We start from the raw sequence: 12,488 nt of genomic DNA on the forward strand, positions 1-12,488 counted from the left end.
CGTGGGAAACATCTGCTTAACCCCCAGATTATCCGTAATCTGCCCGGGGTCAATTAGTGTTTCTTCATTGACGCCATCCGTGCATAAAAGCTAGAACTAATTTTCAGTTTTTTCAAACTTCTGGAAAGATGGTTAAGGTTACTCCGTTGCCAAAGCCAACGAGTGACCAAGAAACCCCGGTAACCACAACCCCAGCTACTGGGGGGAACACCGGCGAGTACACAATATTTACGAACACTACCCCGGTTACTCAAGCCGGGACAAGTGCAGTAAATTTTACGAACACTACCCCGGTTACCCAAGCCGGGGCAAGTGCAGTAAACAATCATCCCCTGGGATTCATTGATACCCAGGTGGAAAGACAACAGACGAGGCTCCCCCGCCAAACACTTGAACAAGTTAAAGCGTGGGCGGAAGCACGTCAGAAGGAATTCCAAGTTGAGTTGGACGAACGCTTACGTTCCATCCAACAGGCTGACGAATTTGGAAGCACTCAACAGCTCAACATGAGTAGTGAGTGCGAGTACTCGGAGGAATCCGACACCAACGCAAACCCTCGCCATAGGGCGAAAGGGAAGCGTAAGGAAACGGACTTCCAACCGAGAAGGAATTTTGGAGAAACCTTCAAACCAAAAAACGCGGGTGGAAACCCACGTGACTTCTCTAAAACTTTCAGACCAACCGCTGCAAATGCGGGAACCTCCAAGTTTGCAAGGGACATTGCGGAAGCAATCGCCCCAAGAAGTGCCAAACAGATCTCCAACATCGGCACTTATGATGGTATATCCGTCCCAGACGATCATTTGAACAGATTCATAACGGGGGCAACCGTCAGCAACTGGACGGAACCCACGTGGTGTTATATGTTCCAGATGACGCTGGTTGGAGCAGCCAGAGCGTGGTTCGACCGTCTACCGGTCCACCACATCTACGATTGGGCAGACTTCCAACAGAAGTTCAGCCAACACTTCAGTCAATAAAGAAAGTACACTAAAAAGCAATGGACAATCCTCAACTGCATCCGAGAGGAAGATGAGTCTTTACTAGACTTCATCACGCGCTTCAATTCAAAGAAGCTAAGTCTGGGCAGTATTAGCGAAGATCTTGTTCACGCTGCTTTCATCCAGGGCGCGAAAGACCCAGAGCTCATCCGCACCTTAACGGGTAAAGATGGCATGCCGTCCACATGGGATGCCATCATGACAGCAGCTAAACGCTTCGCGGAAACGGAAAAGCAACTGGGTAGAGATCTTCCCCAGAGCACAAACCTCTACACCCAGAAAACAAGAGAAAACAACGTCCTTACCGCCCGACTAAACAAAAAGAGGAAGCTAGGTATTTGGCAGTCAAGGGTAAACTTTGACACCTCATCCGGCTCATACCCTCGGTAAGGCGGAAAGGATAACATGCGGTCGTCAAACCGGAACTCTAGATGGACGCCACTCACCAAAAGCGTCACCGAAATATTTGACACCGAGAGGCTCCCATGGCCAAAGGCTCCAATAATCCGAGAGCGTCACAACGCTGATCAGAGCAAATTCTGTGACTTCCACAGGACAAGAGGCCACAACACCGAGGAATGCGTAGACTTGAAGGACATCGTCGAAGCATTTGTCAGAGATGGGACGCTCATGCACCTCGTGGCGTAATGAACGCTGAGCAGGCTAATGCGTGTTGAACCCTAGTTGGGAAAAACACGAAACTGCAGCTTCAATGTTGGAGACTACATACTGCGTAAACAACGAGATTCTGAACCAAGTGCATATCGGCTCGATGGCACTCCCATCCAAACAACATGGAAGGGAGCTCAATTACACAGTCTGCATGTAGATCAATTCCAAACTTGTAAAAGAAAAGGCCCAGAGCCACTTCTAATGGAAATGATTCTCCTTATCACATTGACGCTGACAATCTTACATTTATACTTATGAACTTTCCACACTGATATGCCGGTCTTCACCGCATACATAAGTGGGGAAGTAAGTCGTTGCGTGTGGAAGGCGGCAAAACCCGCATAAACACAAAAAACGGCCAACCTTCACGCAGGTCAGTTATAGGTGAAGATCGGTCATCCCACTAAATGAAAGTGCGTTTTACCCGCACAAATCATGATAGAGGAAACCGAACTAACCTATTGATAACCGCGCGTCGAACGGTTAATTTATTCAAAACACTTATATGCCGGTCTTCACCGCATACATAAGTGGGGAAGTAAGTCGTTGCGTGTGGAAGGCGGCAAAACCCGCATAAACACAAAAAACGGCCAACCTTCACGCAGGTCAGTTATAGGTAAAGTTGGGTCATCCCACTAAATGAATGTGCCGGTCCTAACCGCACAAATCATGATAGAGGAAACTGAACTAACCTATTGACAACCGCGCGTCGAACGGTTAATTTATTCAAAACACTGATATGCCGGTTTTCACCGCATAAATAACTGTGAAGAAATCGTTGCGTGTGGACGACGGTAAAACCCGCGTAAGCACAAAAAACAGATGAGGACAACCTTCACGTAGGTCAGTTATAGGTGAAGTTCAGTCATCCCACTAAATGAAAGTGCCGGTCCTAACCGCACAAATCATGATAGAGGAAACCGAACTAACCTATTGACAACCGCGCGTCGAACGGTTAACTTATTCAACACTGATATGCCGGTATTCACCGCATAAATAAGTGTGAAAAGTCGTTGCGTGTGGACGGCAGCAAAACCCGCATAAACACAAAAAACGGCAAACCTTCACGCATGTCAGTTATAGGTGAAGATCGGTCATCCCACTAAATGAAAGTGACGGTCCTACCCGCACAATCATGATAGAGGAAACTGAACACTAACCTATTGACAACCGCGCGTCGAACGGTTAACTTGTTCAAAACACTTGGAAAATTGCTAAGTTAAAGTATGCACGAGCGAATCATATATTGTTTATGCGGCAAAACAAGTGCCAAATTAAGCTATAATATGCATGAGCAAGTCATATAACGTCTATAAAGCAAGTCATCCAGTTAAAGTGGCGGTCCTACCCGCACAAAGATTTATACATTCCATAAAAATTCAAGTATTACAAGAATGGCCGGGTATCTACCCGCCTACAAGAGTGTAAATCTATACAAAAATATAAACCTATCCTAACAGTGGGAATGGATCTAAAGGTTCAAACTTCAGGACCACTCCCTCCAAATCCACTTGTACCCGCACCATCAGTTGGCTGTGGCGGTTCAAGGAAAGTCTTGAGGATAGTTAGCCCATCATCAGCGGCAGCAACTTCGTTCACCTTCTCCACCACAAGATGCGGGAAGGCAGCATACTGATTCACTGCTTGGTCATACGCAACTTCAGTATCCACATCATAGAGAGGGAAGTTGGAAGGCGGGATGCCCTTCTCAACAAACCCTAGACCAAGCAGGAAGCCAGCCTTTTCCCCATCCTCATGAGAAGCGTTGAGGGCTGTGCTCATGGCATCGTCGTATGATGTGTCCGTGAAGACCCGATGCACAACCTACAAAACAAAAATACAAGTGTCAAAACCTTTTCTAAGTATCAAGAAAAGCGTAAAGACATTATGAAGCTATGCATACCTACGACAACGCTTCTCGTAGAAGCCATTCCTTGGTAATCAGAGCTTCTTGGAGGGCAGCTTGAGCTTGGCCGCGGGCGCGTTCGGCTTCATTTTTGTTAGGTTGGCAAGCAACACTTCCTTAGCAGCAGCCTCTTCGACGCCCTTAAGCTTACGCTCAGTATGGTCAAGCATACCCCTCTGGTCCAAGATCTCTTGAAGCTTCTTGGCGTCTTCCATGGCCAAGGCGTCATGAGCCTACTGGAGCCTCTCTAGTTTGGCTTTGAGCTCCTCATTCTCGGCGCGCATAGGCTCCGCAACAGCTTCAGCCTTGGTGGCCCTCTCGGTTGCGTTCCGCGCAGTTTCCTTAGCCAGCCGAAGCTGTTCGTTAACAGCTTGGGTAGCCTTGGAACGGGCCTCGAGACGGGCCTGAACTTCAACCTCAAGGGCCTTGAAGGCCTTCTCCTTCTCCGCAGCAACGGCGGAGAGTCTCCTGTTCTCCTCCCGGATAGCCCGTTCCTGAGCTACTTCTTGGATACGAGCCGCCTTTAACTTGTCGTTTTCACGACAAAGCAATTCGACGCGCGGCTGCATCCGGGCAAGGAGAATCCGGAGCTCGTTTGTCAGCCTACCCTCCTGGTAGCTCGACATAGCTTCCCCCAGCGCCCCACTTGGAGCGGCGTGGCGCGCCCACTCGACGCAGTCCACAGCCGTCCGAAGGGTTGTTCCTCGGTGGATGTTCCAACGTGGAACATACACTTCATTAGAACCCGACACTGTAAAAACAAAAAGCAGTTAGGAAAATATGATATATATATAAAAAAAAAAAAAGAGAATAGACCAAAATAACCCTACGCACCTGTAGGGTCGACAACAGGCCGGTAGCCGCCGAACCCATCACCCGAACCTAACGGATATTCATCCAAGAGGTCAGGCAGATGGGAAGGAGGCAGAGATTGGCTAGAAGCCCCAAACATACCTGCTGAACCGGCCGGGGGCGAGGTAGTCGCCAGCGTCGGAGGCACGGTCGAAGCCGTTGCGGTAGAGACCATCGGAGGTGAACTCCCTAGAGGTGAACTCACAACCGTGGCCGCCGCTGCGGAAGAACCCGCAGAAAATATCACCGCCGGCTCAGTGAAGGATTCCGTGAAGATCGCACTGACAGCCGGCGGGGATGATGTTACAGTTGGAACAGTTGCCTCAACGGGATGAGCAACTGAACCAACACTTGAAACAGGCGCAGCCGCCTGGGTCATCGCCTCTGGTAGGTTGACCAGACCTACCGTCATGGGTCCAGAGGTGCTCCTCTCCGCACCACTTTGGAATGCAGTTGCATCCACGCCTGCGTAAAGACAAGATAGTTAAATATAATGGCGGAAGGATATGCGGTTAAAGTAAATGAAAATTATACTTACGAGTTCTCTTCAGCTTGAAGGTTCTGATAGGCGGGGACGAACCTGATGGAGCCGGCCTCTTCACGCCGTTCACCGTCGTCATCCTAGGCTGCCCGGAGGTGACAGCTGTCTCAACCTCCGGAACAGTGGTCTCATCACCACCAGGGTTCCCCGCCACCTCTTCACTCTCGGTCTCTGACTCTGACCGATTCCCCTTATCGGCAGTGGAGGCAACCTTCGCCTTACCCTTCCCGCCAGCAGCCTTCTTCTTCCGCGTGAAGAAAGGACCATCTGCGGATTCCTCATCAGAAGATGACAAAATTAGAGGAATTCCAGCAGAGGTTTGAGCATTGACAGGGCGAGGGTTTAATAACTCATTACCTGGCCGCGTGGCGCTCAGAATCGGGTGGCCCGGCGGGTAGACCTCCACAAACCGATCCGCCGTTTGCTCCAAGATGGGCAACTCGTTCTCATCAAGAGCACGGGTACTCATCCGAGCGGGACCACCAGCTTCCCGCGGATGCAGGAGCGATTGTAGGTCGTTTCCCTTTGAAAACAAAAGAAAAACAGTTAGAAGAAAACTTTAAATCAGCTAAGAAGATGAAGCATACCGTAAGGGATAGAGTTCAAATCGTATTCAAGGACGATGGGAATCTGTGGCGCCTCCGCCCCAGCATCCTTCCACACCCGGCTCATTCCGAGCATCACCATCCCGGACTCCGCAAAGCGGTAAACCGGAGACTGGACCCGGGAAATCTTAGAGAACCATTCCGCCTCCTCAAAGTTGAAGGCGTGAAGGTTCGGGAGAGCTCTCCCGTTCTTGAACGTCATCGCTATGGGGACGACGCGAGTGGAGATATAGAAGAACTCCCGCTTCCAAGACCGAAGACTGCGCTCGGTAGCGCAGATCTTCAAACCCTTGATCCGAGTGACCAAGGTATACCACCCCTGGATGCACCTCCAGGAATAGAAGGTCATCAGGCGGTCGACGTGGGGCTCCACGCCCAGAATGAGGCACACCCATTCAAAATGGCGAATCTTGGCGATCGCCATTGGGTATACCTCCGTCAGATGTACACCGTGTCTCTCCAAAACACGGTACACAAACTTCGTCAATGGGAACCTGAGATTCCCATAGATGAAGAATGCATCATACACCCCTATTTTGCCCTTGGGGGCATCGTACACCGTCTGGTGTGGCTCAGGAAACTCAGGCTCGAAAGTCTCGAGCATGAACTTCCTGACGATGTACTGATACTGGTCGACTGGAAGAGCACACTGGCACTCGCCAGCAGTACTCTTATCGTCCCTATCAGAAGTGGACGTCGGGTTCTCGGAATACACGTCCGACTCTTCAGCAGTAACTTCAAGATCATGAGAAGACATGTTTTGAATGTAAAGAAGAACGATTTCAGGAGAATGCTCGACAGAAAAGTTAGAGTATTCGCCGGAAATCGTTTAGAAGAAGAAGAGAGGTGAAACTGTGAGTTGAGATGCATCCTCTCCTCCCTTTATATACTCATCGCAATGAATGCGATGAATTTAATGCGGAAGAGAGAGGAAAGTGCAGGTGCAATGAAACTATGACATGTGGAATATGCAAGCTGGCAACAACTGTTGACAGGACGCGTGCCGTAAACTTCGCGGCCACGCGCTCGAAAACTCGCGCCCACGCGCCTGAAAAAGCGTCTGGAATGACCATATACTGTCACGTCGCCATAACTTCCTGCACGTCCTGACACTGTCAGAAGAAACCGTCGGATGACGTTTCAACAGTTTGGACTGTTCTTATCCTTTCACCAACTCTTCGAATTTCAAAAAGATTCAAAAAGATTCAAAAGTAAGCGGGACTATACCCTTTACCTTGGCAACCAAGTAACTATAAGACAGGTGCGAGTACAGTGTTAAGGCAAAACCCTTCACATATTGAGCACCTGCAGGGAATTGAAGCCAAGAATACCTCGGCAACCAAGTAACTATAAGACGGGTGCAGGTACAGTGTCAAGGCAAAACCCTTCACATACTTAGCATCCGCAGGGAATTGAAGCCAGGAATACCTTGGAAGTAAAGTAACTATAAGACGAGTGCGGGTAAAGTGTCTAGGCGAAACCCTTCACATACCTAGCACTCCGCAGGGAATTGAAACCAAGAAGGATCTTCTGGGCCGTGCTTGCGGAAATGGGAATAACATCCCCGCATAGCGGGAACGTCGAGAACTAAATTGTTTGAAGCTCCAAGATGGAATTGGTTGTTTAAAAATAATTGATCACTATGTTCAAAACTACCAAAACCTCATGGAGAATCTACACAAGTGGAACTCAACGCTCCTGACTTGCGAGGAGGTTACAGACCTACCCGCATCATACCCAAAGATCAAGCAGAAAAGTCGGGAATTTCTGCACGTGACATTAGGACTTCCGCGGGAAGAATCCCCATGGAAAACCTTAAAACTAAACCCTTTTCAAAACCCTTTGCTTAAGTCCAAAAGTTCACCTCACTTATTAACAATTCATGAGAAGAACATTGGACTGGGGGAACTTGAAGAGGTACCCAGCAGAGCCCAGTTGGACCCGCAAGACTCACCTCAAAGAGGGACGTCTGCGCAGTTGAACCCGCAAGACTCACCTTCAACAGGGACGTCTGCGCAAAGGCTAAACTCGCAAGACTCACCTTGAAGAGAGACGTCTGCGTAGAAACCAACTGGATCCGCAGGACCCACCATGCTCAGAGACGTGACGTCCTTACGCGCAGTACGCAAGCTGTTCCCGCAGGAAAAGCCTCCCAATGGTCGACGTACTCCGCCTGTTCCCGCAGCAACGGATACTAGCCATCAGGGAAGGCTACCCGCGCAGCAAGGCTACACGCACAAGGCACTTAACTCTTAAATAATTCAGTAATGTCACCTGAAGAAGGAGTGAGCAAGCCGGGAAAACTCCCGCACAAATGAGCCAGTCCGTACGCTACTGGAGGATCTTTTGTACTGTACCTGACGAGGTATGGACAAAAGATCTGACCAAAGCTGCGACAGCTCACTGACAACAGTACAACGAGCAGCATGCTCTATTACTTAATGTCACTATCAGCCGCTGCCTACTCACCAACCTGTCATAGCACGTGCATAGCCTGCAGTTGGTGGAAAAGGAATAGTACACAGCCGGCCTAGTCACTATCAGCCGCTGCCTACCCACCAACCACCAGCATGGCATGTGCGTAGCCCACAATTGGCAGAACAGGAATACTATTCAGCCGGCTGTACCTTCTTGGAAACCTACCTTCGGTTATAAATACTCCAACACCTTGGAATGGTATGATTATCTTATATTATCTGATATCTCATTATCTTATCTTCTCTAGCAATCTCTTAATATACACTTTTATTCAAGAGCAATCTAGTCTGATTCTCACGCCGGAGGGTGGTCACAAGGAGGTACCCCCCCTTCTCAGTGACGAGCTCACGGTGTCTGTTTTGCAGGTCATCAGAAGGACCATCTTTGCCGGACCTAACCCCTCGTGGGAAACATCTACTTAACCCCCAGATTATCCGTAATCTGCCCGGGATCAATTAGTGTTTCTTCAGTATTCATGCTTGTATGTATGTGTGTATATATGCATATTTATTATAACAACAAAGTTCCTACAAATTTAACACCATATAGTTGCAATCATCAAACTAACACAAAACTAAGATAAACTACAATTATTACACAAAACAAGATAAAAACATTTTTCTTTCTATAAAATAAAATTCTAATAATTTGCTAGCCCTACATCAAACTGGCATTGGCTGTCCATCCATCAAGGGTCACTTTGTAGCTTTTTTTTTTGCTCTCATACATTCCTTTTTCCCTTTCCTTTTCCAACTTTTTATATTGTACTTCCTACGACACTACTCCAATATGTGGCTCATATTCATCACTAAGTTATATTTTCAATTCTTCAAGTTTTTTCGTTATTTTGAATAATCATTTTGTATCAAAATAATGAAAAAGCTTAAGAATGAGCCCGTCCTTGTATGAAAACAACCAACGGGTACATGAGCTTATGTTAAGTTTATGAAGATTTCAGTTTTAGACATCATGGTTGTGCCTATTTAAATGTGCTCCCGAAACTTGATGTCCAATACTCGGGTGCGGCCTCCGAAGCAACAGGGAAAGTACTCGATACCGGCACGAGGCAAAGTCCTCGGCTCTTTAAGTCTTGTTGTTTAACTCCTTCATGGTTGTCTTTCAATTTGACATTCATCTAAAGATGGTTTATTATGTTAAACAATGCAGTTTTAATCAAAGTGTATTAAACATATCAAGATTTAAGTAAAAGTTTAATAATACTCTCTCCGTCTCATTACAAGTGTCGTGGTTTAAAAAACACAAAGTTTAAGGTGGATTGAATGTTTACTTTTTTTTCTTACTAAATGACAATAATGCCATTGGAAAATTGGTCAATAAATATTGTTTATTAATGTTAGTTGTGTGTGTTCAAGGGTAAATTTGAAAATTAACTAATAAATTTTAAAAGTGGACATTTGTAATGAGACAAACAAAAAAGGTAATATGAACACTTTTAATGGGACGAAGGGAGTATGAATAATGAAAAGTATCTCACTTGTTGCACTTGCATAGTAGCTCCATTTTTCATATAAGGGGTACTTAGAACCTGGAATATACATGTATGATACATTAGGAAATTATGATTATGATTATGATTATGATTAATGTATATTGGATTAGATTAATATTGTATAAATATATTTAAACGTACATTGACTTGATCATGAAGGAGCTTAATGTATTCAATGGCTTCATGAAGTACAGATGCCGTATCAGTCTGTATATTTATTTGATCATCAGAACCTATAACATAAAATCCAATTTTGCAAGAATACATAAAGAAAATGATCAGGTTAAGATGTATACCTTTCCGAATGGTGAAACTAATTGCTGGAGTGCGGTGACTCGATCTCCTAGTTTCTCTTTTCGAACCTTAAAATCCGCAGAGACTTCATTAGGGGTATGCAATTTTTTATACATAAAAATCATGAAAGTGAAGTGGTATATATATACCTTAAATGTTGGTAATGGTGATGGTGTTTCGATACGCGCTCGCTTGAGTGTAGGTTCACCGGAACCTTTCTTCAATGATGATCCCATGTCTCGAATTTCCTTGTTTTGAGACTAAACACGCAAACGTAGTCAGTAAAATCACACTCATAGTCAAATTTGAGAAGGATGAGATAAGGGTTTTAGGATTTAGAGCATATATATCTTATATATCAAGAACAAATTTATTTAATTTATGCTCAAAACAAGCTCTATATCTTCTCTATGAGGGAGGCTGTTTTGAGACTAAATAGAATAATTAAAACAAAGTTCTTGAACTCTTGAAGAAACCCTAATCTTGATGAACATGAGAATTTTCAATTAAAACTTGATCTTTATGGTTACCTTGATGTTAAGACAATTGGGTCTCTCTTCATAAGTCGAGGAGACGAATCTAGGCCGCGACGAAGCGAAAAAACCTGCTCGAGTATCGTTTATATCTACCGCAGAAGCGTTCCAAAAAGGGGTTTTGTTGGCTAAGTGTAAACCTCTAGGCATGCTTGAAACCCTATCAATATTATCTAAATTCCCTTGAAAATCATAAAGGGGTTGTTGTGGTGGCGGCGGTGGCGGTGATGAACAATCAAACAAATTTTGTAGCAAACTTGAAGGGTATCCATATGAAGTGGTTATGAAACTTGATGTCTGTTCTTGGTTCATACCGAAACTCGTGTTTTCGCTTCCAGCCGGTATGTTGTTCAAGATTTCTGTCAGGGTTTGATTATAGCCTTGATCCTGATCAGTAGTTCCATTTCTAATAATAATTTCAAATGAGTGATCATCAGATTCTTTTTTGCTTCAAATAATTACAAAAGATATTATCTATATATGCATGGACCATTTTTTAGTGGAATTAAAAGGTGTAACAACAATAATTGAAAAAACAAAGTAAAAGAAAAACAAAAGCTCTATGTATTCTTACACCAATAAAGCTTGAAAGGTTGAATCAGGCGAGATAGCGGTGACACAACTACCCGAAGACTCGTCGGTTGACCTTGTTTTCATGTTCATAGCTAAGTCGTTTTGCCAGCAGCTTACATAGGCGTTACCGATAAACGGTGAGCCGTTGAAGGTGGCTCTTGGTGAAGTCCACCATGTTCCACCACAGACATCTGCCGCATGAAATTCTTCAGCCATGTCTTAAAATGGAGAGAGTGAGTTGAGTTGTATATGTTATTTACCAAGACAAGATGTATAATATTATTATGTGAAACATCTGGGAATGTACGGAGAGTAAACTACTGGAATTAGGTTGACATATATAGCGATAAAGTGGGTCAAAAATAAATTGATTTTTAATTAGAATTTTCAAAGATTGGTATCATAGTTAGTATTTAAATAATTAATTTTAATATTCAGTTTTAGGACTTTTTGGTAGGGTATAGTATTTAAAAATGAAAGATGGAGTGGACTGTTGTGAGTGAATGAAAAAAAAAAGTGTTTGGTTAGTTGATGGAAATGAAATCATCCATTTATTTCTACTAAAACATCTCAAATTCATTTTATCAATCACCCCTGTGTTTTTCATTTCATCCATCTTTCACACTATCTCACCTCCAACACTCTCCCACCATCACAACTAGGTGCACAAACTGATTTAAAACTCAAAACCGGTTTGGGTTAAAACCTGTTTGGTTTGGTTAACAATAGTCAAAACCGTTTATAATCGGTTTTCGGTTCGGGTTCAAATCGGTTTCTTGCCATGTTTTGATCGCTTTTGGTTAGGATTATTGACCGGTTTTTGCTCGATTTTGGCCGGTTTCGGTTCGGTTTACCGGTTTTGATGGAGAAAATTACAAACCGGTTTCGAACTTACGGTTTGAATCAGTTTCAAACCGGTTTCTACATAATCAGTTTCAAACAGTTCGTTTTGGTTTGATTTTTGGGTCAGTTCGGTTAACCGGTATATTTGCCCACCTCTAACCACAATTACCCACTGCACTCTCACCACAATCACCACCCACCCATCGTCATCGCCACTTGCCACTCGCCACCACCACCCACTGCCGCTGCCATGACCAACAACTAATCATCATCATCATTAATATGCCACCACCACCCACTACCGCTATGACCAACCACCCACCATCATCATCAACCCACCACCACAACCTACCAGCGTCGTCCACCACCACCGCCACCACCAACCATCGCTTCCCGCCATCACCACCACCACTAATCGCCGCCCACCACCACCATATATCGCGCTACAACCACCACGACTTGCCACTACTCGTCGCCCACAACCACCACGACATGCCACCACTCGCAGCCCACCAACACCGCTTGTCACTACCACCTATCAACCTATTGCCACCAACTATCAATCCTAGATCCCGCCCATCGCCACCGCTACTCACCACCACCACCCACCACCTCCACCATTAATGCTCGCAACCCAACACCATCACCCATGCCATTCACGATTTATTTTTAAATTAGTT

At 45.3% G+C, this 12,488-nt stretch overlaps 1 protein-coding gene across 1 annotated transcript; it reads right to left on the minus strand.

Annotated features, from left to right (window-relative positions):
• Positions 1–8,832: 8,832 nt before the first annotated feature.
• On the minus strand, positions 8,833–11,181 carry LOC143556127 (transcription factor bHLH112-like). Its single transcript, XM_077045543.1, has 7 exons — positions 10,967–11,181; positions 10,390–10,798; positions 10,009–10,119; positions 9,862–9,927; positions 9,707–9,772; positions 9,551–9,601; positions 8,833–9,190 (listed from the first exon to the last, which is right to left on the minus strand). The coding sequence occupies exons 1-7, from the start codon at positions 11,179–11,181 to the stop codon at positions 9,035–9,037; spliced, it is 1,074 nt and encodes a 357-aa protein (XP_076901658.1). The 3' UTR covers positions 8,833–9,034.
• Positions 11,182–12,488: the final 1,307 nt, after the last annotated feature.

This window comes from Bidens hawaiensis, unplaced genomic scaffold (genome assembly GCF_021521415.1).
Source record: "Bidens hawaiensis isolate Kalapana, Puna unplaced genomic scaffold, B.hawaiensis_p1.1 tig00018482_1, whole genome shotgun sequence".
NCBI lineage: Eukaryota > Viridiplantae > Streptophyta > Magnoliopsida > Asterales > Asteraceae > Bidens > Bidens hawaiensis.

Excerpts from the sequence above, each read along its gene's own strand:
- LOC143556127 (XM_077045543.1), bottom strand. The coding sequence starts at position 11,181 with ATGGCTGAAGAATTTCATGCGGCAGATGTCTGTGGTGGAACATGGTGG. Across the intron at positions 9,773-9,861 it reads TAGTTTCACCATTCGGAAAG|ACTGATACGGCATCTGTACT; the intron begins GTATACATCTTA and ends ATAAATATACAG. Across the intron at positions 9,191-9,550 it reads CTACTATGCAAGTGCAACAA|ATGAATGTCAAATTGAAAGA; the intron begins GTGAGATACTTT and ends AACCATCTTTAG.